Below are 23,706 nucleotides of genomic sequence, written 5' to 3'. Positions count from 1 at the left end.
GACCTTCTCCAGCAGGCATCAGACATGCAGAAGGAGGTAGAACAGAAGGCGCTGGGTGCAGAGGGGCAGCCGAACCCAGCCTGGCAATGAACTTACATTCAGCTTTGGCACAGATGAGGCAGGCAGTGGTGCAGTTAAAGAAATTCAGGATTCCTGCCACGGCCACGCTGATATCGGTGTTGCTGGGATGGAGGTTGAGGGTGGTGAACCGCTGGAGCTGCAGCTTCAGGAATTCCTCCGGTGCCACTTTGAAGTGAGGAACCTAAACGGGGAGGAGGGGAAAGAAAACACAATTAAAGAGGAAAAAGGAATAAAACCAAGTAAATCTACTTAAAAAGGACCTTTGGTGCGAAACGCACAGCGGGCAGAAAGTGAAATATCCCAATAAAGCTGCAGAAGCATCACCAGAGTGAATAGAGGAGGGTGGGACTTGGGCAATAGCAGAGGAAAATAATTATCACAGCAACAAGAAGCCACGGGAAGGAGCGGATCAGGAAAAGTCTTGCTGAGCCACTCAGAGAAAGGCAATGGGGGCTGTGATTACAGCCCAGGAAACCATACCGGATGAGTTCAACCTAATTAGCTTGGGTACTAATTGCAGCCGGGCCCCCACTTCATTTTGGGCTTGTTGCCTGGGTAAATTCAGAGGAAGCTTTGCAGGCAGGGAGTTACACAGCCCATGCTGGAACCCCCCAGCCCTTTGCTGCGTGCTAGATGGATGGAGTGCTGCAAACCCACCTCTGCCTGCAGTAGCCATGGGTCATCAGGTAATTAGGAGAGATGAAGGGAAGAACAAGATGCCCCTGCACTGGCGAGGCTCAGGAGGGAGAGGAACAGATGCAGCAGCCAGAAGCTTTGGAGTGTTTTGATCAGCGGAGAGGTAACTGGTGGCCATGCGGTGGGCAAGCTCCAATGGGACTTAACCGCAAGTCCTAATAGTGCTGTGGGTGCCATTAACAGAGCAGAGCAGGAGGTGGGAGCAGATATCCAGGGAATGTGGGGAAGGGGGAGCAAGGAACACCCGGAGGACTCCCTCCGAGGCAGCTCTGCTGCACACCTCATAGCTGTGCATAAAGGGAACAGACAGATCAAGCTCACACACAGAGGAGTTCAGCTAAATAAGGACGAGGAATATCGTTTCCTTTCTGCTGAATGAATTCTTTGGAAGGAAGAGAAGACAGAGAAAGGGAAACATCTGCTTCGGCTTCATTACAGGAGTGTCAAATCCTCTTTTCCTCCATTATGAGTCCTTCCAGAAGCTATCGTCCTATGCCTCCCATCTCTCTCCCCGTGGGAAAGGTTATTAGTACTTCGCGGTGGCTGCCTTATTGACAGCATAAGCTGTTCGGTTAGCAATAGGGAAGTTAAAGAGTAATAAGCTGCTATCTGCCTTAATTTCAGCCCGCAGCCCTCATCCCAGGTTCTGCTAACAGGGAGAGAAGAAAACTGTAAGCAAAAGGCAAATTCCTTTAACCAGAGCGGACAAGGCAGTTCTAGTACAAGAACACTGATCGTTCTTGGGAGCCAGATGGAGCCTGAGACTTCCAGCAACAACCACTACCAGGGAAGACAGGTGAAGGCAGTCAGCACCTTGGCAATTCCTGCAAGTCCCCATGGCCATGGTTCAGACCTCACCTTCAGCCCCTGAGCCCTCCTCTCCTTTCCAAGCGCTCTGCCCCAGTGCAATACCCCTTTCTGGACATGAGGAAAAGACATCTTTAGGCCAAAGGCACTTCAAAGCTAACACGGGAGACACAATTCATCCCCCAAGGTATACCACAGGCTCCTGGTGAGCACCAGGCCAGTCTCTCCACCATTTGGTGGTAAAATGGGGACACTTTCCTTTACCTGATGGATGGCTGTAAGTACAATGGCTTTGGCTGGGCTGCTATATCCCATTTAACACAGTGGCACCAACTGATGCTACTGTGATACAAATCACAGGGAGTTACTGCAGGTTTACATCACTAGGAGGGCAGCCGAAAACAAGCCTGAGAATCAAATACCTTAGAAGGGCACTAGCACTCACTTTTCATCGTTGGCAAGCAAAAATAAATGAAGAGACTTAGATCAGAGACTCTGAATATGCATTCCAGGGGAAAAACACTGGCAATCTGTTACTGCAGAGTTCCCTTTACCTGGGATGGCTCACATGTCTGGGATGTTTAGCTGGGAAAAGCACTACAAAGTGCTCTCAAGAGACCCATCCTGCTTCACTAGGTCTAAAAGACCTCTTCCTCCTCTTCAACACTTCTGATTCTCAGGGAACAAAGAACAGCAGTCATTTGTGAATGCAAATTATTTACAGTGCTCAGTCCCAGGCACTCCCCTCCTGGGCTCGAGGGAGGCCACTGAGAGGCTGAGAGATGTTATCTGGCTTTAAAGGGATGAACTACGTGAAGAGAACTCGATTTCTTTTCCTTTGAGCAGAGCCAGATGAGTGCAGGATGGTTCAAGGCTTATACAATATTAAATCAAGCACATAGTCTGGACACAGATAAAAGGGGTTCGCATTGATGGAACAGCAGTGAACTGAAAGGGGTGCAGCTTTCCATGTATGTGCACAAAGCCAGGTCACATCCAGGAATTCGGGCCGGGATTTGCACCTGCCAGGGCAAGCTTTGGTTTTTGCACCCCATATGGTTTGCACAGGGTGGCATGCGAGGGAAGCTGAAGCAAACAGTGATCCAGGTGAAAACAGGGACAAGGGAAGCAGAGAGAAGAAATGCAAAAGGAAGATGCTGCAAGAACATAAGAGAGGGGGCAATGAACCAAGCTGTCAGCTTGGATCATTAGAAGCTATGGCAGATCATGGGAAGGACAATATAGCAGATAAGACGATTACAGCAAGCCATCTTTGCCAAGGATGACCTGGAATACCATAGGGATGTACCTTACTTCCCCTATCTAATGGAGGCAACGTCCCTACTCCACCTTGTAAGTGGGACATGGGGACAGAACAAAAGACTTGAACAAGAACTTCAAGAGGCAGACCCAGGCAAGGGAGAAGACAGCCTAAGGCAGAGCTGGAAGCTGCAGCGAGCTGTGCAGCTCTGGCTGGGACTTGGCATAGACACAAGAACCTCAAATGGAACCCTTCAAGGCTGCAGAAAGCCCTTCTGCATGGGATCTGTGCATTTGGCATTGCTGCTCAGTATAGCGGTAAATGAAAAACCTCATCCGTACTTAGTAAATCAGCAGCAAAAGGCTGTGTCCCCGGGGAATCTGGGCACCCGGCAGCAGCCAGCAGGAAGCACTGCTGCCACCAGAGCCCACCAAGGGCACCTTCCATTTGAAGGACAACATGAAGAACACGGGGCTGGGGAATGGGTCAGGATCTCTGCATGTCCCTTACCCACGGTGGGTGACTCTGCTCTCAACCCAGGCTGCTGTGGAACACTGGGAGGAAGGAGCCAGGACTCCACTGGGCACGAGGGTCAAGTCAGTCAGCACAACGGCACAGACTTACTCCAACACGGAACTCATCCACTTACCTCTTTCTCCCCACAGATATTGCTGATAATGGAGCTGGAGGCTGGGCTTGAGGAAGGTCCCAGGACACCCACCACTCCTTTGGGGAGAATCTGACACACTGTGGGCACCAGAGAGAGGAAACACGCATTAGATTTCATCCTCGGTGTCGAGCAGACATGCTCACAGTACCTGCTGCACTTTACTAAGGATGCGGTTTCATCTCCTCCACAAAACATATCCCTGTCATTTATGTTCCCCTAAAATAGCGCTATTCCCTCTGAAGCACTGCCCCCCTGCCTGTGACACCCTCCTCTCCAGCTTTGCCCAGCCTTTCTAAATCCCACCTGAACTCTCCCCAAAGCCCCAGTATCTCCAGCTCAGAAGTGGGGTTTGTTCTGATAATATCCCTTTCTGGCCCCACTGCTATTCTCCAAGAGAAAACAGTAACTAAAGTTTATGGGAGATGCTAAGCACAGCAGTCGCCTGGCTTCAAAGCATCATCCAGCAGCAAACAAACTTGTATGAATTCCTTCCCTCACCCTCTGCAGAGCTCAGTGGTAATAACAAGGATCACATTACTGTTTTTCATCCGTGGTTTTTCGCCGGCAGTAGTTAAACCCCTGTCTCCATGCCACCCAGGTTAGCAGAACAATAAAACGACTCTGACAAAATGAAGAAGTTAAATCTCTTCCCCTCAAGTTTCCCAGGTTAAACTGCAACCTTTTGTCCTTTTAATTCACAGCACAAATTAAGCCAAATGGCACTCCAAGGACTAAGCCCAGCTGGTGTCACCTCCCTGCTGCCATCCCAATCATCCACGACGCTCACAAGCATTCCTGCAGCAGCCTGTGCAGGCAAAGCCTTGCGAACAGAAGGCGAGAGCCCCTCCGCCTGAATCCCCGGACTCCAAAAGGCTCATCTGAACTTGTGCTGGCCACAGCTTATTCCGAGATACCAGACCTGCCTCAGCATCCCCATGCCCTCAGCTCCTTCCTCCCCAGGCAGATAAAGCTACATTTGCTCAACTAGCATCAACTGAAGAAAGGGGATGCCCCTGGGGTGAAAAGAGGCACCACAAGTACTTCCCAGTTCTGGCAAAAGCAAGCTCACAGCATTTTCAGATGTAAAAACGAAACCACCGTATCACAAAGCTGAGATTTTAAAGACGGTGCCTCTTCAGTATCAAATGGGCGGTCTGCTGCACAGCACCATCCTCACCGCAGGTCCCTGGCTGACATGGCAGACGGGCTTTTGTGATGGTTGTGAAAAGTTATCTAGATCCAGCGGCTGGAAAAAGGAGCTAGAAAAAGTCAAACCAGGATGCGGTTTTTGTAGTGAAGGGAATTCATCATCGGAACTGTCGTACTACAGATCAGAGCAGGTTCTCTATCAACTTCAGGTCTTTAAATCAAGACTGGGTATGAAACGAGAGCCTATACTATGCTTAGGGCTATGGGGCTGAGTGCTGTGTTCAGCAGGTGAATATCTACAGTCCATCTTCTGCAGAAGATCAGGTAATGAAGGCGGTCATCTCTGCCCTTAGACTACATAAGCCTCCACAGCCTCATGACAGGAATACAACGCTAAAGCTGAGGACGTAGTTTGCCACTTTGGGGAAGTGGGTTTAGCTCTTTCCAAGCCTCTTGAAAGAAAAACTCCACATACTGCTATGTATGGACCCTGTACATACCGATCGCTCTGCCTTCTTATACAGAGTGCAAGTACAAGCATCTTCTCTTGGGTTTTCCTTCCTTCCATGCCCCTCCACCACCTCCGTCTGCTACTGATGTATTTCTGCAGCATCTTCAAAGGAATCCAGCACTTGCTTTTCCTCTCTGCTTAAAAATTTACAGGCACTTATACCTCTTCAGAAGATCCTTTTAAATAAGAGCAGCAGCAATTTGAAAACCACGCATACTATCTCAGTGGTACTCATCAGTCCCTCTAAGCTGCAAGTAGGCCCTTTGGGTGCTCTGCAATTCAGCATCTAGGAGGAAGAAGCTGTTCCAAGCCCTCTTATCCACAGGTCATTAGGGTGAAAGTCCCGAGGGGAATTTTGTTGTGCATGCAGGGAAAAGTTTGCCAAGTGTTTTTCTTCTCATCTCTGGTATTGAGAATAAAAAGCAAGTTAAGTAGTCATAGCAACAGAATCGTAACAACCGGCAGAAGAAAAAGACTTGGCTTATCACTCCAAGGGTGAAACATCCAGCAAAACTAAGGGAAATGAATGGAAACAAAGTGGAGGTGCCCTAGGCGAAGGTTTTGGCCACATTTGGAAAGCTTCTTCTGTAATCAAAGCACATTTCCTATTTTAGAACACTACCTGATGCTGTTCATTTCCACAGGGAGAAAAGGCTCAACCTAGCTACCATCATAGACACTGTGGATTCAGATAAGCACTTGAGGGATGTAGAAATGTTTGCCCTGTACCACAAATTCATCCCCGATAACTACATGGACTATAACCATAAGACACTGGTGTAGCCCCTGCCACTCAGAACTCTTCGTACTTCAACACATATGCACATATACTGCACAGGATGCGCTTTTGGTTGCTGTACACCCTGATACCTCTGCCCAAGACTGTGTCCAATTTTTATGGGTTTTAGAATTCATCACTTCAGGAAATACTGGACACTGAAGTGACATCATATTTGAAACCTCCAATGGCACATGGAAATACGTGCTTACTTTGAACATAAAAAGGCACAACAAATGGGTTGTACTCAATGCATACACATCCAGGTTGTCGTGGTCACGTAGTGCCTTTCACCTCCTGCGGTCTCAGGGCACTTGGCAAGCATTTCCATTAACTCTGCCTGTTTAAATCATGCTGGAAGCACTCGGGTGAGAGCATCCAGCCAGGGTGCAGAGCACAGCATCTCTTTCACTGCATGCAGACACCTGATACGAGGGTTTCAAACAGCATGCAAAGAAGATTCCTGCCTCTAATTGGAGATAAATTATCAGGGAAGGTATGCAATTACTTCAACATTCCCATGATTGACAAACATATCAGAGGATCTTGAATGACAGGAATGGTCAGGACAGGATTCTCATACAGAAAACATCAAGTGCATAAACAGACGGTGCTATAGAGAGTGCATCCTGCACCATGACTCCAAGACTGCTTCCTGCAGCACCCTCTATGGTTCCTACCAGGAACCCATAACCGCAGCAGGAGTAATCCAACAGGATCACAAAGATGGTGGAACAGTTAGTAGCTCGTTTGAGTCAATGTCCCTGAAAGGATGTATCGGGCACTTTGAAGTATTAGTATGAATAAATAAAAGTTTAAAATCCTCCAGCTGCTTGCTCACTCCGACCTGCCCCGAGATGTCTGGATTAACATCAAAAAGATGCTTAAAAGACTGATGAAATGATAGGGGACAGGGTGACAAGTAGAAAATCTGTCCCTCTCCGGACATCAAAAGGAATAAGGTGTTTCAGATATAGGCATGATTAAACAAGTCATTCTGGATCTCCATAAAAGGAGCTGAAACATCAAACACAGAGAACAGGCTGAACTTGTAACAGCAAGAAAAGCTCTATCCATAACCTTTCACTGCAAAATCATCTCAAAACACAGGACGTCACAGGTGCTGCATACCAGAATACATAACAAACATACAGTCAATGTTTGTCTCCATTCATATATAAAGCAGAAACAGCAACCCATGCTTGGGTGTGATTCAGACTGACTCATCTTTTACCTGCTATCTAAACAGTGATTTTATGGCCTCCCTATCAGGAAGATGCCTGAGTCAGTCAGGAAGAAAACAGAAAGATAACACCTCAACTAGAAAATAAAGCTAACTCGCAAAGACCCCTTCTCTTGAAGCACTAGCTGTACATGAGTGTCACTGATGGGGGGGAACTGCAGTGTTCCTACATCAGTCGGCTAACCATGCTAGCTGTGATATTTGAGGGTGATTCACAGGGTGTGAAATTTGAGATCAGTATTAAACAGATGTATAACAGCTTTGCAGTCATAGGTTAAAACATCTCAACCGCTTTTATTAATGTGACGTGTGATAACAAATATCAGCGCTGTATTAAAGCTGAGAAGGCAGACATTTGAAAGCTATGAAAGCCTTGAAATGTAAGTTAAAGGATCTGATTCTCCTCTACTACCAGTATAAATCAAGAATAACTCCAGTGACATTAGTCGAGAAGCCATGCAGAATATGGATTTCTCCTTTTGTACAAAATGCTTTAAGATACTTTTCCCTCTGAAGAAAAGGCAAATAACACATTGCAAAATAGCGTGAATGTTTTCTTGACCAGAATCACATCAGTTTGCTCCAGTTCCTACCTTTCACACTCTGCGAGCTCAAGTGAAGGAAACAAAGAAAATCACCCTGAGGTGAAAATTCAAAACAGAAGATTGCCTCTTCCTCACTTACCCCATTTCCACATTCTCCCCGAAGACCGCATTTGCTGAAATCAACAATTTCTTGCATAATACTCCATTCCCAGCAAATTAGTATTCCTCTGCTTGGAAAATGGAAACCCAGGCACTCCCCATCCCTTCTGCACGGGCTGGCCAGTAAGACTGCATTCACCCTACGGCTCTGCCAAACGAGGGTAAAGCAGGATGTACACTAGCCTCAACAGATGGGAAAGCCCAAGAAGAAGTTAAAAGGGATGAGAGCTCCAAAAGGTGGAGAACTGCTGTTTTGAACAGTTAGTCCCCGTGATGCTGTATGTGCTGATCTTAATCTAGACTGCCTCTTGGGTGACAGGCTCTAAAAATAGCCACACAGGTACTTGCTGAAATGCACTTTTATTAACTGAATGCTTCTATAAATAATGCAAACACTAATTCAGGAAATGAAGGAGCAATCTGCTGATCTCACAGGCCTATCGAGCCCGTTCTGCCACAAACCCAGAGACCTGCTCCCGAGCAGCGCTGGGTCCATGCTCCATGCGGCCTCCCAGACACAGGGATGCTCAGTGCTGTACAGAACACCAAAGCTGCGCAGAAAAACCAGGCTTCTCTAGACCACAACACACCGCCACACCTTTTGGGGATACCCCGCAGATTACAAAGGCTTGGAACAGGGAACCCCTAGGAAATGAGTCTAAAAATCCCTATTATTTAAAATTATTTCTCCAGCTTTTTCAAGCTAACTTGTAATAAAAAGTAATAGTCCTCCATTGAACTCTAAAGGTCATCTTAAAAATAGTTCTAAAGGGACCATATCCTTTTCCAAAGGATTTTCCCTCTTACGAGAAGAACATACTATAGATCTCTTTGGTTTCTTTCACCCGGGCTCCTGAGAGGTCTGTGGCCACTAACCCTCAATTTCTCCTTTAATCATCAGCATGGAGTTGGCACAATGGGCATCGAGAGGAGCAGCTATAGCAGCGACCCATTTGCATTACGAGGACAGCAATGGGAAGTACGCTGCCTTTCAAAACCAGCTCTTTCTAATCCACATGATTTTAAACATCACTTGAAAACTTCCCCTCGTGTAAACAAACGCACTGCCAATCTAAAGCACTGAAAAAGCTATCGTGTTTGCTGACACACTGTGGGGTTTTAGAAAGAACTTAATTGCACTAAACTTGCCCATCGTCTCTTATTTGCACACTATAAAGTACTTCACAAAGGAGCGTCGCTTCCTCTACCATTACCTCTGTTTATTGACACACAGATTAGAGAAATAATTTGTCCCAAGCCACTGAGCTGCATGGTGGCAAAGCTTACTCCTGTTAACGTGCCACTGTAACCTGTGCTGGATGCCCCCAGGCAGAGCCAGCCCTTCCAAACGCATGGCTGGTGCTGAACTCAGCACGAGGGCTGCCAAAGATCCCATGCAGCTCCCAAAGGAATGCTGCACCCACGTCCAGAGTGTACCAAACCCCTGCACCAAACCGGAGTGTGCTCAGGCAGCAAGGGCAGGTTTGGGTCTTTGCAGAGATTGATGTGTTGATCAATCAACACATGTTGCTCCTTCCAGTGTTTATAGAGGAGCACAAAGGTGCTTTTTGCCCTCTGTACCTCCCTCGGCTATCACACACTTATCCTCTGCACAGTGTGCCAGGCACCTCCTGTGAGCCAGCAGAAAGCAGAACTGGGGAAGGATCAGCTCCATGGAGGGGTACTTACTGGTTTCTGCTGTCTCATACTCGCTGTCTCGCAGCAGCTCAAAGATGTCCACCTCCACTTTGGCTTTCCCCACCCGCTCGGGCGCACGGTTGATGCGGTTCTTGGCCAGCGTGATGGAGAGCCTCTCCCCTCTGCTGCACTCCATGGGGTCATCCAGGATGGCAGCTGTGGAAGCAAAGGCAATGGCAGAGATTACGCTTGGCAGGGACCCGGCTCGGCTTTCCACACCTCTCAGCCCCACCATTCCCTTCCCTTTGGGATCTCCAGTGCCACGCAAGCAGCCACCACGTCAGCACTTGTGCTATTGTTAGAGCATCCTCCCTCCGCCGTGCGGCCTTTCCTGCCGCTTCGCCCACCTTCCAGGTCTTGCCAGACATGTGGGTGTTCACATCTCTGCAGCAGTGGCTGTGTTACCTGCTGCTGCACTGCAGCACCACACATCCACCTACACTGCTGAGGACCTGGTGGTGCCTAACACCCACTGCAGCACAGCCAGCCACCCGCATCGGATGCTCTAAAGAGGGACATCCACCCATGCAGCCCCAAGCAGCCCAGATCCAGGCACTGCCTCACATCCTAACAAAGGGAAAACGTCCCCAGATGGCCTCGGTTTGTTCGTTTGAGAGCGCGTTGGTACGGTGCTAATAGCTGGAATATTTCAGGAAGCATGTGGGCAGCCGTGGGTGGGAAGGGACAAATATTTGTCAAACAGAAAGCACTTGACTCTTGAACTCAGCTCCTGGGCCTGCCCACTCAAATCTGTGCTAGGCACAGGGAGATAGTGTGGGGTATTTTTATTTCCTTGACGGAAGGCAAAATGAGATTGGAATCGAGCATTCATCACAGCGTTTCATTATGAGCTGGCACAACTTCTGCACCCCCGTGGGTTTATCCTTGCTAATAGGAGGTCTCCTCCTACACAGCCTAGACAAAGAAACTTGTCCCAGGTTCAGGGTCCCACGGCTTTCCTGCCCCTGAGCCTTGCTTTGAACGAACCCCAAGCCTCAAAGCATAGCCCAATTTCTACAACCCATTTGCATCGCATTTCAGGGCTCTTTACTCAGCTTTACTATGCTCATCCCAATTACCTTCTCTCATAAAGCTGCAGAGCACCTCTGCTTCCTCATCCTGCCCTGACTCCCACAGTAGAAGGTAGCTAGATACCAAATCCACTGGTGAAGCATATCCAAGCTAGTCCGAGTTACTTGCATCCTGATGATACCCACTCAAGAAACTCCTTTTCCTACTTTATCCCAGTTTTATGGGAGCTAAGCTGAAGTACTGATAAAGAAACACGCAGCGATACTTCTTGTATGATACGCACAGATGTCTTGGTGAACATTCCCAGTCCTTCAGGCGCTCAGCTAACACACAAGCACCATCATTATCTGCAAAGCTAGGGCAGTTAATCTCATTATGCAAGAAAGAAGGTTGTGCTCTCCTCTAAGGCCAGGGGCACGGATCACAGGTTTCCTAAGCATCGATATGGATCTTAATGACAAAGAAGCAGGGAAGCTAAAGTGCCCCAGCAAGCAGCTTGCCCAGCTCCCCAGCAGCAGCAGAGAGGTCCTCATACACAAAACTGCCTGATGTGTGCAAACTCCTCACTACAGCCCTGTTTCCAGGAAAGGGTAAAGCAATGTACTGGATCTGATGAACATTACCAAGTGCTGCTTACATTTCAGGTGCTGACATAGCGAAATTAAAGATCAGTGGTGGGGGAGCGTGTGTCAGCATTCTTTGATTCATTATTTTCTCATTTAAAGCTTCAAAATCACTACATTGGAAAACATTTGCAAGTAGATTCAAGTGTCGGTTTCCAAACAAAACCGACTTCCACTAATGCACAGTTAAATACATTTTAAATACAAAAGCGTCAAAACCAAAGCATTTCAAGTCATTTCCTCAGGCCACCGAGGCAAAAATGTTTGCACAAAGGTTTCCTCTCTCCATTCAGGAAGGGATTTTCCATTCTTAATTCTTGAAGAGCTCCCTACAGCTCAGTAAAATGAACCAACCAAACCCCAACAAATCCTCGTCTCTGCTCTGACTCAATGGGAACTTTGCCTTCCACCTTGGCAGCAAATACAAGGGGAAGATGGAAGTGCTCACAGCAAGTGGCAGGTTTAGGAAAGGAAAGGACCCACACAGCCTAAATGCCAGGATGGAGGTGGTGACAGCACTCCTAGAGCCCAGGCACTAATCAAACCACATCACTGCTTCCTACCTCCCTGCAAGGCTTCTGATAGAAAACCACCGCCATTTGTTCACTCGCATTTGGGAGACTAGTTAGTTTTACCAGCCATGCAAAGAGCCCCCAGAACAGAGTAGGTAATGGGGTTGAACTAATCTTTATTTATTCAGCTAGCAGATGAAAAAGGTCACTTAATGTTTAAAAAAGGTTGGGTTTAAAACTTCATGTCTCGGGACACGGTGCCAAAGCTCGTCTAATAGTGGCATCATTAAGTATGAACGAAAATCTTTACAGAAATTCCCTTTCATCTATTCCTGTCTATTAAATATGGGAAGATGCATCAAGTGAATCTTTAATCCTGAAGGCTTACAGCAAAGTCTTTGAACTTTGTTGGCCTCAAAAATCACTTCTATCTTCCCCATCATAATAAATGTCTCCAATCTCGACTGCCTTCTCTATGAATTATGAGAAGAGTATTTCAGAGGGAGCCAGGAACACCTGGGTCTGTGATGCCAAATTCAGGGCTGCTTAGGATTTCCCAGGGAGTGAAAGTCAAACAGCTTCAAGCGACGTCAGGAAGGACTGGCTGGAAACATCTTTTCCAGCCATAGATATGCATCTCGAATGCGGTAATAATTCTTCTTTAATTCTATATGCCCAGGTTTTCTTTACACTTAATACAAAACCCATAAAGCCAAGAGGCTACAAATCAGAGTTTATCACTCTGGATATGCACTGAAAATAGCTGGGTTACACTTTCTTAACATTCAAGCAATAAGTGACTTGAACTGAAAACCTCCATCAAACACATATTTCAAATGCAACCCTCAAAGTTAATGATTCAACAGTAAGAACCACAAAAAGAGTATTACTGGCAGCCAAAGAAATGCAAGATGATGTGACAGAGCCCTCTGAGAAAAGCAGAGTTCAATAACTTTCCTATATGTCATCCTCCACTCAAGCTGAGCACAGCCACGGTATCAAAGAGAGATGCTCAAACTCTCCTGCCCTTTCGCCTCTTACCCTGGAGGAACTTCTCCAGGAGGAGGAGAACATTGATTTCTCACCTCAAACGATCCAGTCCTATTCCTTTTCGCCTAAACCAGCAAACAGGCGGACAGGCAGTGCTGTCAGCTGGTGTGTTTTCAGTGGTGGAGACAGCTGTCTCCCCAGAGCTGGGCTGAGACACAGCAACTCATCCTAATAAGTGCATCAGCCCCTTTCAGACAGCACGGAAATGTAATCCTTTCCACCCTCAGCTGGGTTTCAACCAGTGCTAAATAAGCACAAAGCCTCTGCTCTCCCATTCCCACAAGCCATGTGGCTCCCCAGAGCGCTACCCGCCACCAGCCAGATTCACAACATATGCGCTCTGACAAGCCCAATACGACTGCAAGCTTTACTACATGGCACTGCTTAATGCCAGACCCAACCAAGATCCAATGAAACAGCATTTTTCTAACAACAACAGGGAACAGATGTCACCGGGAGGTTTGCACATTGCTACAACAGTGTTCTGCTGACCCTTCCCTGTTAACTTTATTAAGTATTGCTACGTTTTCCCAGACGCTTATCATACCATTGAGAGGTAAAGCCACACACAGAAACACAAGTGCCATCTCAAGTCATCTCTTGAAGATGTAGATTTAGCAAAACACTGGCTTAGTAAACATGATGTTTCGCTGCTTCTGACCTGTTCCTCCAAGTTAAAAAGCTAGAGCTATACGCAGTATATCTCACGTGTCTCCTCTGACAGATGATGATCACACTTACAACCTCTTCTGATTTATACTGTAAACACAGTCTTCAAATCCTATATACCCGCTATGAATGGACTTTGAAATTAAGAGCTGTAACCTCAAGTTCAACCAGGTTTAGACACCTAGAAGATCCAGTGCTTACCACTGAACCTTACCAGTGCCTCAGTCTCAAAAGCAGGAACCCTTTGGATCCAAGGCACACCAGCAAACATACTGTTCTTCAAGCACTGATGTCCTGCTCAGGAACACCACACTCAAGAGATGTGCTGGGACATGGGGGCATCACCCCAGACCTCCACATCTCCCCTTCCTGCTGCTCTCCAACCACCTGCACTATCTCTTATCATCAGAGACCCACCTCGAGCTGCTCCTGACTTCGCGAACCAGACGCCAGCTCTGAAATCACGAGGCTCCCGATCATTTGAAGGTCAGTTGATTAAATATGGTTGCAGGATTGCCTTATTTTGCACATTTCCCCTCTGCTGAGCACAATATCAGCCCTTCAGGCTGCCAACACAGGAAAGGATAAGAAATTTGGAGACTTCCTCATTACAGGGCTGTCAAGTATAGCTCCAGTGGAGAAACAGGTGGGATTGTGTTTCCATTCTAATCTCTGAAGTGCTGCTTAAAAATAAAGCAAGAAGTCATCAATATGCTATTGCTCTGAGAGGAAAGAGGATCTCATCAAGGAAAAACAAAATCTCTCAACATAAAATCTCCTTCACAAAGAGACTTGATAATGTTTGCCTGATCACTGTAGCAGAGGGCTATTTATTGCTTTTGGCCAGCGTTTCAAATCTGCATTTAAATGGAGCTTTCCTTTCATTTCTGCTATCCAGAGAGAGTGAACTCAGGGGAGAAAAGGGGAAACATGATAAAAACAGCTGAGGGGTTTTGTTTCTATTGCTTGAAACACAACCTCTCTTTTCTCTTCTTTAATAATCACTTTGTGTACATAAAATCAGAGTAACACTCTCTGAGGTTTCAGGAAGATGGAGAATGCCCTCACACTTCTCTGCTGCCTTCCCTCAGTCTGTCAATTGTGCTGGACCTGTCACAGTGCTGGGATGCAAAGCCTCATATGGGGCAGCTGACCCTTGTGCCCCAGCAAACATTGTCCCTCTAGGCCAGGAAGGTAAAAGCACTGCTGGACCACTCTTCCCTCCTCTGCACACATCTACATCAAACAGATATAGCAGCTTGTACCCCAAAAGGGCTGGAACTTCAGCAGCCATTCTGAAAGCAGGCATCTGCAGGACAGTTCTCATCTCTCCTCTCACTCCTCTGCTTCACATGCGGGGAGGATAACCCAGTAATGAGACAAGGTCCTGCTCTTCCGATAAGATCACCTAATGTTCTGAATACAAATCTCACTACCAGGCAGCCAGCAAACACCCTGAGCATGAAGACAGAAGCAAAAGAGCACAAAGGGATAAGAAAGGGGTCTGAAATGGAAGTGTCCTGTTCGGAAATGAGAAATGAGGTCTTTTAAAGACAACAGGAAAACTCCTACAGGTATCCACGGACCTGAGGCACGCTGTAGCTATGGATAAAGTCCGGGTCTGTGAATTCAAATATAGTGTTTGCAACCAGACAAGTCCTGCTTAATCCTCTGAAAAGCCTCTCAAGAGGCTTCCCAAAAAAGAAGAGAAAGAAGCAGGGAGAAGGAGGAATGACTGACTTGACCTTCCTGAGGAGCACAGTCAGGGCTGCAGCAGGGAATAAAGGATTACGGCTCTGAAAGAAGGGGATGTGCGAGCCCTCCAGCAGGTCAGGCTGGAAGACAGAACAAGAAGGGCTCTCCATCTCATTGGGGCAGGGCCTGGCAAACAGAAAGGGAAGGAGGTGAAGGTTTAATGCTAAAAATGGAACAACAGGAAGGCATGGTGGAATACCTTTCACTCCAAGGCATTCCATGAACCCTGGACGCTAATATCAAAGGCGCATGGAAGCAAACAGGGACCAGGAAGGAAGAGCCTCTTGGGGATGTCAGAAATCTTCCAGCAGGAAAGAAGGCTATTCCAGCCACCACGATCCTGTTTCTGCATGTGTGCGTGTGGGGTGGTGGGGTGCCTTCTTGTTTCCCTGAAGATCTGTTCACAGCAGAAGGTACTCATAACAGATGCTCCCTGCATCACTGAAAAGCCTATCTGTCAAACTGGCACTGGAGAGATACCCAACATCCACACAAGGTCAGTTTGAGTTCCTAAATCTTATTTTCTTAAGAAACCAGCCTAAAAACCCTGGCTGGGTTCAGGAACATCATTTCCTTGTCTATCTTTTGTTTCAATAATGTCAAGTTGAGTTTTGAAAGTAAGTTTTCATGGTCTCAGGTGACTGGCAGCAGCTGCGTTTTTGAGGAGGAGAGCACTGGGAAGGCCTGGGGGGGGCAATAAATTTGTCAGGACCAGGAAGCAAGCAAGAACTTAATTAAGTCAGTGGAGAGTATGAATACAAGAAAAATAACCACACAAACCCCAAGTGCCACTTCCAGGCAAAGAAAAAGAATGAGGACGGAAGAAACAATGTGTAAAATCCGAAGTTGAGGAAAAAACAAAAAGGCAAAAAACAAATGGGGAAGTCCACCAGGATTTATAGTTATAATCATAGATTTGAGAGATGGCAATGCATAATGTAGCTGTGGGACTCTGCATCTGAGAGCAGGCAGCAGCAGGGAAAGAGCCTGCCATAGGATGGGCAGGCAGGGAAGGAAACTACTGCAGAGTCCCAGATGAGACTGGATGCCTTCCTCATCACACCCCACGACAAGCATGTTCTATACCTAAACAAGACAGATGACCACAAAGCCCAGAGCTCCATCTCCAGAGGTGGCTGTATGTCAATGGCAGCCAAGGCTGTTCCAGTGTACACGCAACCTTCTGCAATCCTTTGGGATTTACCGATTCACAGCGATGTAAGGAGAGCAACATTTCCAAAGGTGACGGTTTGCCTTTTGCAGAGGGAGCCATTCCCTGAGCCTCCAGCTTCAGAGTTAAAGGAATTTGGGGCCCCTTTAAAGCTAGTGGATTTCCATTTATTTATGTGGAGCCTTTAGTGACCATTTTCCTCTTAACCCTTCCTGGAATGTTAGTATTTACAGTGCATTTGCTCTTCTTTCAGCATCTTTTTTCAAGGATGCTATGGCTTTAGCACCATTTGCTGGTTCTTCCCAGGCTGGCAAACACCAGTGCGTTGCAGAGGTTGCACAGCTCAGACCAAAGGATAGAGTACGTAAGTGCCAGGCCCCAGTTCCAGGCTTCCCTCAGCCAGCTGATTAATTGCATACCCGGAGACAGCAAATAGGACGTAACCCAATGTCAAGGTGAGAAGTGGAAAAAATCTGCTGTAGCAACGGGATGTAAGGTTCTGCATTCAGTAATATGGAGAGCCTATAGGTATTTTGCACCAGTTCTGCTCTTGTTACAAATCATTAGCCATTGCTACTTACAAACCTCTAAATGATGGATCCAAGGACAAGGACCTACCATGCTGGATGTAGATACCAGATATGACAATTCCTTTAAAGATACGAGACAGACAAATGATAGGGGGAATGACTTTCATTCTCTTATGATAGATTAAGAACGAAGGCAAAAAGAGATAAAGCGACTCCTCAAGGTTTTGCAAGACCACATAGCAAATATACAGTTACTACGCCAGAAGGCTTCAGAAATCCTTGTTTAGCACCTCAGCCTTTTTACTTACTGCCACTGAAATGTGACACTTCTGCTTCAATCTACAGGCATCCAAGTGCATCACTAAGTAAGCACTATTAAGAGAGCATCTCTAGAAAGAGCAGCATATTTAAAGAAACATGTATGAAGATAAAAGGTGGCCAGGGTCAATGCTACAAGGCTGAGCACAGCCTGGATGGAAGATTCAAACTACATTTGGGGGTTTTACAGCCAGTGGAAAGGATCAGGACCTAGAGAGGGCAATTCAGAGCACCTAAATCAGGTAATAATTTGCCCCTAATAAGCTGGCCTTTAGCATCACTGCTCTCTATGCACCCTCTCCATAGAAAATCTCACTACCTAGAAACACCTCTCTGTCCCCACACTGCCCAGATGTGGTGCACAGATGTGCAAGTACAGACAATACAGCCTAAGAGTAGGAGGTGATCACAGAGAAGCTGAGTGATGAACAAGGGCAGGACGATGTGACACTGGAAACCTCGCCCCTGTTGCACAAGATCCAGATGTATTAAACTACACGGAAGAGTTTGATCCAATTACAAACCAATGACACTTGAGCCCTTTTGCTGATGCGCCTGGGGCCCGTTTGCATCTCTTTGCTTTACTGTTACAACAAACAACTTTTCCTGCTGAGTCACACTGAAATGAGATGCTAAAGAGCTGCCACACCAGATGTGGCAGCCCTTCAGATCCAATATCCATCAATCTACACAGCCTCTAGTTATTTATTTTTTGCCACTCAGCCTTCAGCAATTTAATAGGTTACTTTAATGTCTTCCTGCCTTTCCTCTGTAGCATGCTCTGCTCACTGCATTTCCCCCCACCAATGACTTCTTCCCCTGGCTTTTGGATGGGAAAACAAACCAGGTAGTTTCTTTTATCTGGACTCTGACATGGTTTTCCCTCCTTTTCCATCCATTTCAGCAGCAAACTGCTAATTCATCTAACACCAGTTTATAAACTTGATTGCTAGGAAAATGATGCTGTGTTGCCTGAAAAGAACTCTTTCTTCCTCTGTTTGTGTACAGAGTGGCTCCTGTTCAACCCCAAATCAGCGCCTGTGCCCACCTGCCTTGCACCGAATCCATGACCACAGGACTTCAGTGCCCAAGCCCAATGGTCACTTCCGAGACTTATTGCTGAACCAGCTCAGCCACATCACCAAGGTTTCCAGAGGCTCATCATCTGCCACAAGCACTGAGCCCTCTGGCACCTCTTGCAAACTCTGTCTCTAACGCAACCTGTGAGTTTCTCAGGTGTTGGTCCTCACAATACCTCCATGAAGCAAATGGACCACCTGGTCCATTTTGAAGAGGTCAAGAAACATGCAGATACTCCAGAAAGCTGAAATGAATTAAGATCTGCAGGTAACATGCAGCAGTTACAGTACCTTAAGCTTTCATGTGCATGCTCTCATTTGGATAAAGAAGCAGCCACACTTTGTTGTTAGATAACTTTAAGAGAAGGGATCTACAGAGACCTAAGTGACTGAAGCGATGCACAGTAGCATCCCCGCTCAAGGCAATTTGTCTTAGCACCCTCTGCAGACCATCCCTCTGTAGGATGATAAACGCTGCCTGGAGAATCATCCTTCGCACAATAGAAAACAATGACAAAATCCTTAAAAGTTATTCAAACTTCTCCCAAAGAATCTCTAAGGTTTCTCATGCAATGCTCTTTAATATAGGTAAAGAACAACTCTTGGGCAAACAGCAAAAGCTTTCGGCTTGGGAGCTCATTACAGACTCCCCTATAGCTGTGCAATGTGGAAGAGTTTGAAACATGCTGCACAAACAGGAACGGGCAAGTGCAAATGAATAAAAAAACAGCAAAAGGCAAGGATAAAGAAAAAGCTCCTCTGCCTAAGACTAGATTAAATCAGACACAAAAATTCTTAGTGAACAAGGTCAAAGAAACCCAAAGGAAAAGCTATTCCAGGCTCCCAGACACTAGGCGTGATGGAAGAAGCAGCGTGCTAACACAGGAGCAGCTGGTGGGATCAGAGAGGAATCAGTGCCAGCACTGGGTCATGAACGAGGCATACCAGAAGCAGCCCCACTTGTAAAGCAGAGGATGAGCAGAGTGAATTACATCCCCTGTAGTTTGTTATGATGCTTCTTGGAGAGGTTACTGAATTAGTTACATTAATGCAGCAAGGAACTGGATCAGGTTCACAGTGATAAGCTTAATTAAATAAATAAGCAACATTTATGCTGATTAATTAAAGTCATGGTTCATATCATTAAATCCTCCTACTTCCAACCACCTTAATGAGGATACCTGCAAGAGCTCAATCCAGCCACACTTATGAGCCCAAGTACACACTGGAGGGGAGGGCAGGACAAGGGGGAACCTTGCCAAGGCACCCTCCCGCTGTGAGGAGGCTGAGACCAGCTTGCATTTCAGTGGGTGGCCCAGGCTTCTCTGCTGGGGATCTGCTCTTGCTGCTGTCACATCAAGAGTTAGGGTTGCCAGCCGCAGGCAGCACCACATTCCCTCCAGTTCTCAAAGTCTGTAAAAGGTGTCTCAACACAACACTGAAAACATCTTGGAGACAGCGAGCTGTGTCAGCTGCCCTCGCAGATGCAATTCTTTTTCATTATCCCAGCTAGCAGAACTTGCCTGGAGAAACAGGGCTGCTTTCTCATCCTCCCCAGCCTCTTGCCGTGTGAGAGATGTCCAGGCTCAGCAAACTGCTGTCTCACCATCAAACACGCAGACCTCCCCTCCCCATCACTCACTACTTGCCACTTCGTGCATCACAATCCAAGTTTCCATGCGCAAGCTAATGCTACGCATGCAGGCTTCAAGAGGAAAACCTCTGGCCCTTATGACAGAGTTCACTCTGTGAGGCTCGAGGTTTAAAGATGAAATTCCCACTCAAGCACTCCTCTGAACCAGGATGAACTGAAGCTTAGGTCCAACAGTTGTTCTAATCCAAGTGTTATGAAAACAGGACAGATCCTTTCTCCCCTGTTTTTCAACTTCCTGCTCCTTGCTTCCACAGCCCAAGAAGTTATGCACAACTCTAGTATTTCAGAGAGTGGCATCGCTGCTCTGAAGTGAAAAGCCAGCTCGGGAGGCTATGGTTTGCTCAGACTCATCCATCACCCTGCTCACAAACCCAGGGGTGATTAAAAATTAGATATTACTGTTGTATTTTGACCACATGGAGAATACGATCATCGTCCTTCCCTGCTACCCCCAACCCCTCCTCGTGAATCATTCATCCCGATTCCTGCTAAAGAACTGGGCTCATGCTTTGTGCTAAACAGATTCTCTGCCTGTGGAGCACAGCCTGTTCACTATACCCAAACGCAGAAACAGCCTCTTGGCTTGAGCGGATGCGCCAAGACAATCCTTGTGGTACATGGCCCATTACCCTCTCGCATGACCACACATGGCCAGCCGTACGGATGGAGTGACTGCTCCTGCCAGCGGCCACTTGCACATCCCGAGATGGGAATGTATGTGATTTATTTATACGATGTGCATGCAGCTAACATCAGGAGAGTCACTGAGCGCAGCCGTTACCCTCAGGGCTTGCCCTATTAATTCACCCTGTACTTGCAACAACACTGTAGTCACCTTCCACCAGTCCGAATTACAGGTGGAGAACAGGAGCACTTCTCTGAGGCTACAAGATCATATCACCCATTTGCTTGCTGCTCTTTATGGGATGTGAATCAACGAAGCTCTGACAGGACATTTGACATTGACTCTGGAGGGAGCCAAGATGAGGCCCTAAGTCACCAATAAGCCCATCAAATGGTCCCAACAAATTCTGCAGGGATGGTTATCAGCTCCATCTCTTCCAGTCTTTCCTCTTTTTCTTAACACAACCTTACCAGATTTGGAACTAACTAATAACAATAATAATAAAATAAACCTTGCTTACAATCAGTTGCAGGATTGGGACTATTTTCTCCATCTATTCACCATCACAGAAATTGCCTTTTAAATGGATTACAATGAATGTAATGATCCAGATATTACCTTGGAACCTCACATTTTGATACATCCAAGGTTGTTCTCTTAGATAAATAACAGTTATTACTGTAAAATGATTTCCCCCCTTCTATCCTTCTGAAGACTTCCTGCAGGAGATGGCAAAGAAAATGGCTTCCATTAATACCACATTTAGTCCCTGTTGCTTTCATACTTTGACTCCCATCATTAATCTTCTAATGTCTCTTTAAACAAACGTCATTTACTCCCCAACTCTCAGCTATTCTTCCCCATCTTTTCCCCTCCCTTTCCCCGGTACCCTTCTTCCCCTGACTCATCAGTGGGTGTTGTGCTCCTGCCAGTCATGGAGAAGCATTTCAGCTCTTATTCAAGCAGTTTGTGGGTAATTATAAGAAAAACAATCAGGAAACAATCAGGAAACACACATCAGAAGGAGCCGTGATGGGAGGATTTCTTTCCTCCCCGAAACCTTGCAGTAAGGATCACAGGGTGACTTTGCTGAAGAGGTTATTCTAAACTAATGCTAGGGTAGCAGACACCTCAGCAGAGCTGGGTGCAGGCTGGGAAAATGCTGCCTCTGGCACAGAGCATCCTCTTTTGAGCACACCACAAATGCAACTGCCAGATGCCACTTTCATCTGATTTGATGACGACAAACGAGACTGTTCTTTCCAGTACGCAATCATGGGGCAACTGAGTCTGCACTATCAACTGTTTGCACAGGACTCTCTGAAACAGCCTGGATCCCTGCCTGCAGTGCTCAAGGCAAGGCCCTCTGCTGCCGTTTGTCAGCGCTGAGAGAAGTGCTGTCACCTCCATGTGACAGGGAGCAGAGGCAGACAATGGATACAGCCCAATTCTGCAGTGGCATTTAGGTGCCAGTCCTGCCCCGAGAGGGTAAAAATCCCACCTATTCAAGGAGCTTTGCAGGAGTTTTAGCATAATGGGAGCCATGCACTTAATGAGCCAAAAGGGTCTAAAGGACTTGCCTGTCATCTGGGAGACCAATTCAGCATGCACCTTTTAAATCCCAGACGAATCTAAATCCCATAACCTCCCATGATGCTGCAGCACCACATGGTACACCCTGGACCAGGCAGCATGGCTCTGCTGGCATCACTGGGGTCCTGCTCACTCTGCCGAACATCCATCCAGCAAGGGGAAGACACGCCGACCTTCTAGCAAAGGGAAAAAGAATTGTTTCCCAGACTAATTAAGCTACTTAAGGCTAATTACACATTAGCCATGAGGCACATGGGCACAGGACCGCAGTTGTAGGGAACAGCGCTACATTCTGCTTACAAGCCCTGCGCTTGAAAATGCAGCACCCACAAAGCCATCCCCCTTTTCCCAGTAACTGGTTGTGTGCAGGTGCCTCCTCTGAGCTGTTTTACTCCCCCTAAACTCAATATGCCTTTCACAAAACACACTTGTCCATGTTTCTAATTAAACAGCTAATGAAGAACCTGGATAGAGTAAAACCAACACGAGGTTAAGGCATCAACATGAGCTTCTACATCCCTCCCGTTTTAAGCAAGAGAAAGCATAGGATAAAAATACCAGATACTTCCCCCAAGAAGAGTGGCAAAAAGCTGCAGGAGAAGAGGTAAAGTGCTAAGGACACTGCTTATCCTGGGGCACACATCCTGCAGAGGTTACACTACTACACATCCTTAACACAGTGAAGCGCATTAATGATCAGGACTATTACCCAGTGCTAAGTAATAGTCCGAGGTCATCTGGGAACAGTTTCTAATACAACTGGTTCTGACTATGCCAATTCTGCAAGAGGTCACCTTTGGCTGTATCTTTCGGTGGATAAGTTTGCTGCAGAGTTGGGGCTTTTCTCTTCTTGCTGTTATTTTTGTCCATTAACTAGCAGAAGGTCGTATCAAGAAAAAGACTTGGATAATTTTTTTGGCATGAGAACCCCTGACAATGCCTTTTAGGCCAAACTTGGGGATTTTCGAAACGATGAAAAACATTAAGATTTCTTGTGAAAAGAAGCCAAATAAGCAGTTTTTCCAAAGGCACAGAGAAGGCTCTCGTTACACTGGAAGTCTCTGAATGCCTGTTTGCTTTGTGCTGCGCTATTTGTGCAGGACCTGGTGCTTGGCTCATGACCAGAGTTGTGAGATGGCTACTAAAGTACAACCTAAAGGTTATTAATTGCTTGGCCATGACTTCATTTTTCATATAACCAAAATCTAACATGTGTATGTTTATGTATAAATAAACCATGGAAAGATAACATCTGATTGAAACCAATAGACAAGCTAACACGACTCCAGCCCTACCAGCAGCAGCAAAGTTCTGTCCCTTTGCTTATGGGAGCTTGGAAGCAGCTATCTCATCTCCCCTCCCTCTGGAGCAGGACCACGCAAGTCACATACCCCAGGGTCTCCAACTGACCTTCCTTTTGCAACTAGATCAAAAGCAGAGAACGCACCCCCTTATTTCTTTGCCTCAAACGGACATTAACATCCATCACGTACCTAC

At 46.7% G+C, this 23,706-nt stretch overlaps 1 protein-coding gene across 5 annotated transcripts in view; it reads right to left on the bottom strand.

Moving 5' to 3' along the window:
* GRIK4 (glutamate ionotropic receptor kainate type subunit 4) overlaps positions 1-23,706 on the bottom strand; it is a 180,264-nt gene that overhangs the window by 59,474 nt on the left and 97,084 nt on the right. For all 5 annotated transcript variants that reach the window (XR_010616437.1, XM_065697041.1, XM_065697044.1 and 2 more), the window contains exons 3-5: positions 9,590-9,754; positions 3,495-3,592; positions 97-262 (exon numbers count right to left, since the gene is read on the bottom strand). Coding sequence is in view for 4 of the 5 variants with exons in the window: in XM_065697041.1 (XP_065553113.1) it covers positions 97-262; positions 3,495-3,592; positions 9,590-9,754 (429 nt within the window). In the remaining variant the exon portion in view is untranslated. The remainder of the gene's footprint in view (positions 1-96; positions 263-3,494; positions 3,593-9,589; positions 9,755-23,706) is intronic.

The sequence above is a fragment of the Lathamus discolor genome, chromosome 17 (genome assembly GCF_037157495.1).
Source record: "Lathamus discolor isolate bLatDis1 chromosome 17, bLatDis1.hap1, whole genome shotgun sequence".
NCBI lineage: Eukaryota > Metazoa > Chordata > Aves > Psittaciformes > Psittacidae > Lathamus > Lathamus discolor.
This window is presented reverse-complemented; position numbering and strand designations above follow the sequence as displayed.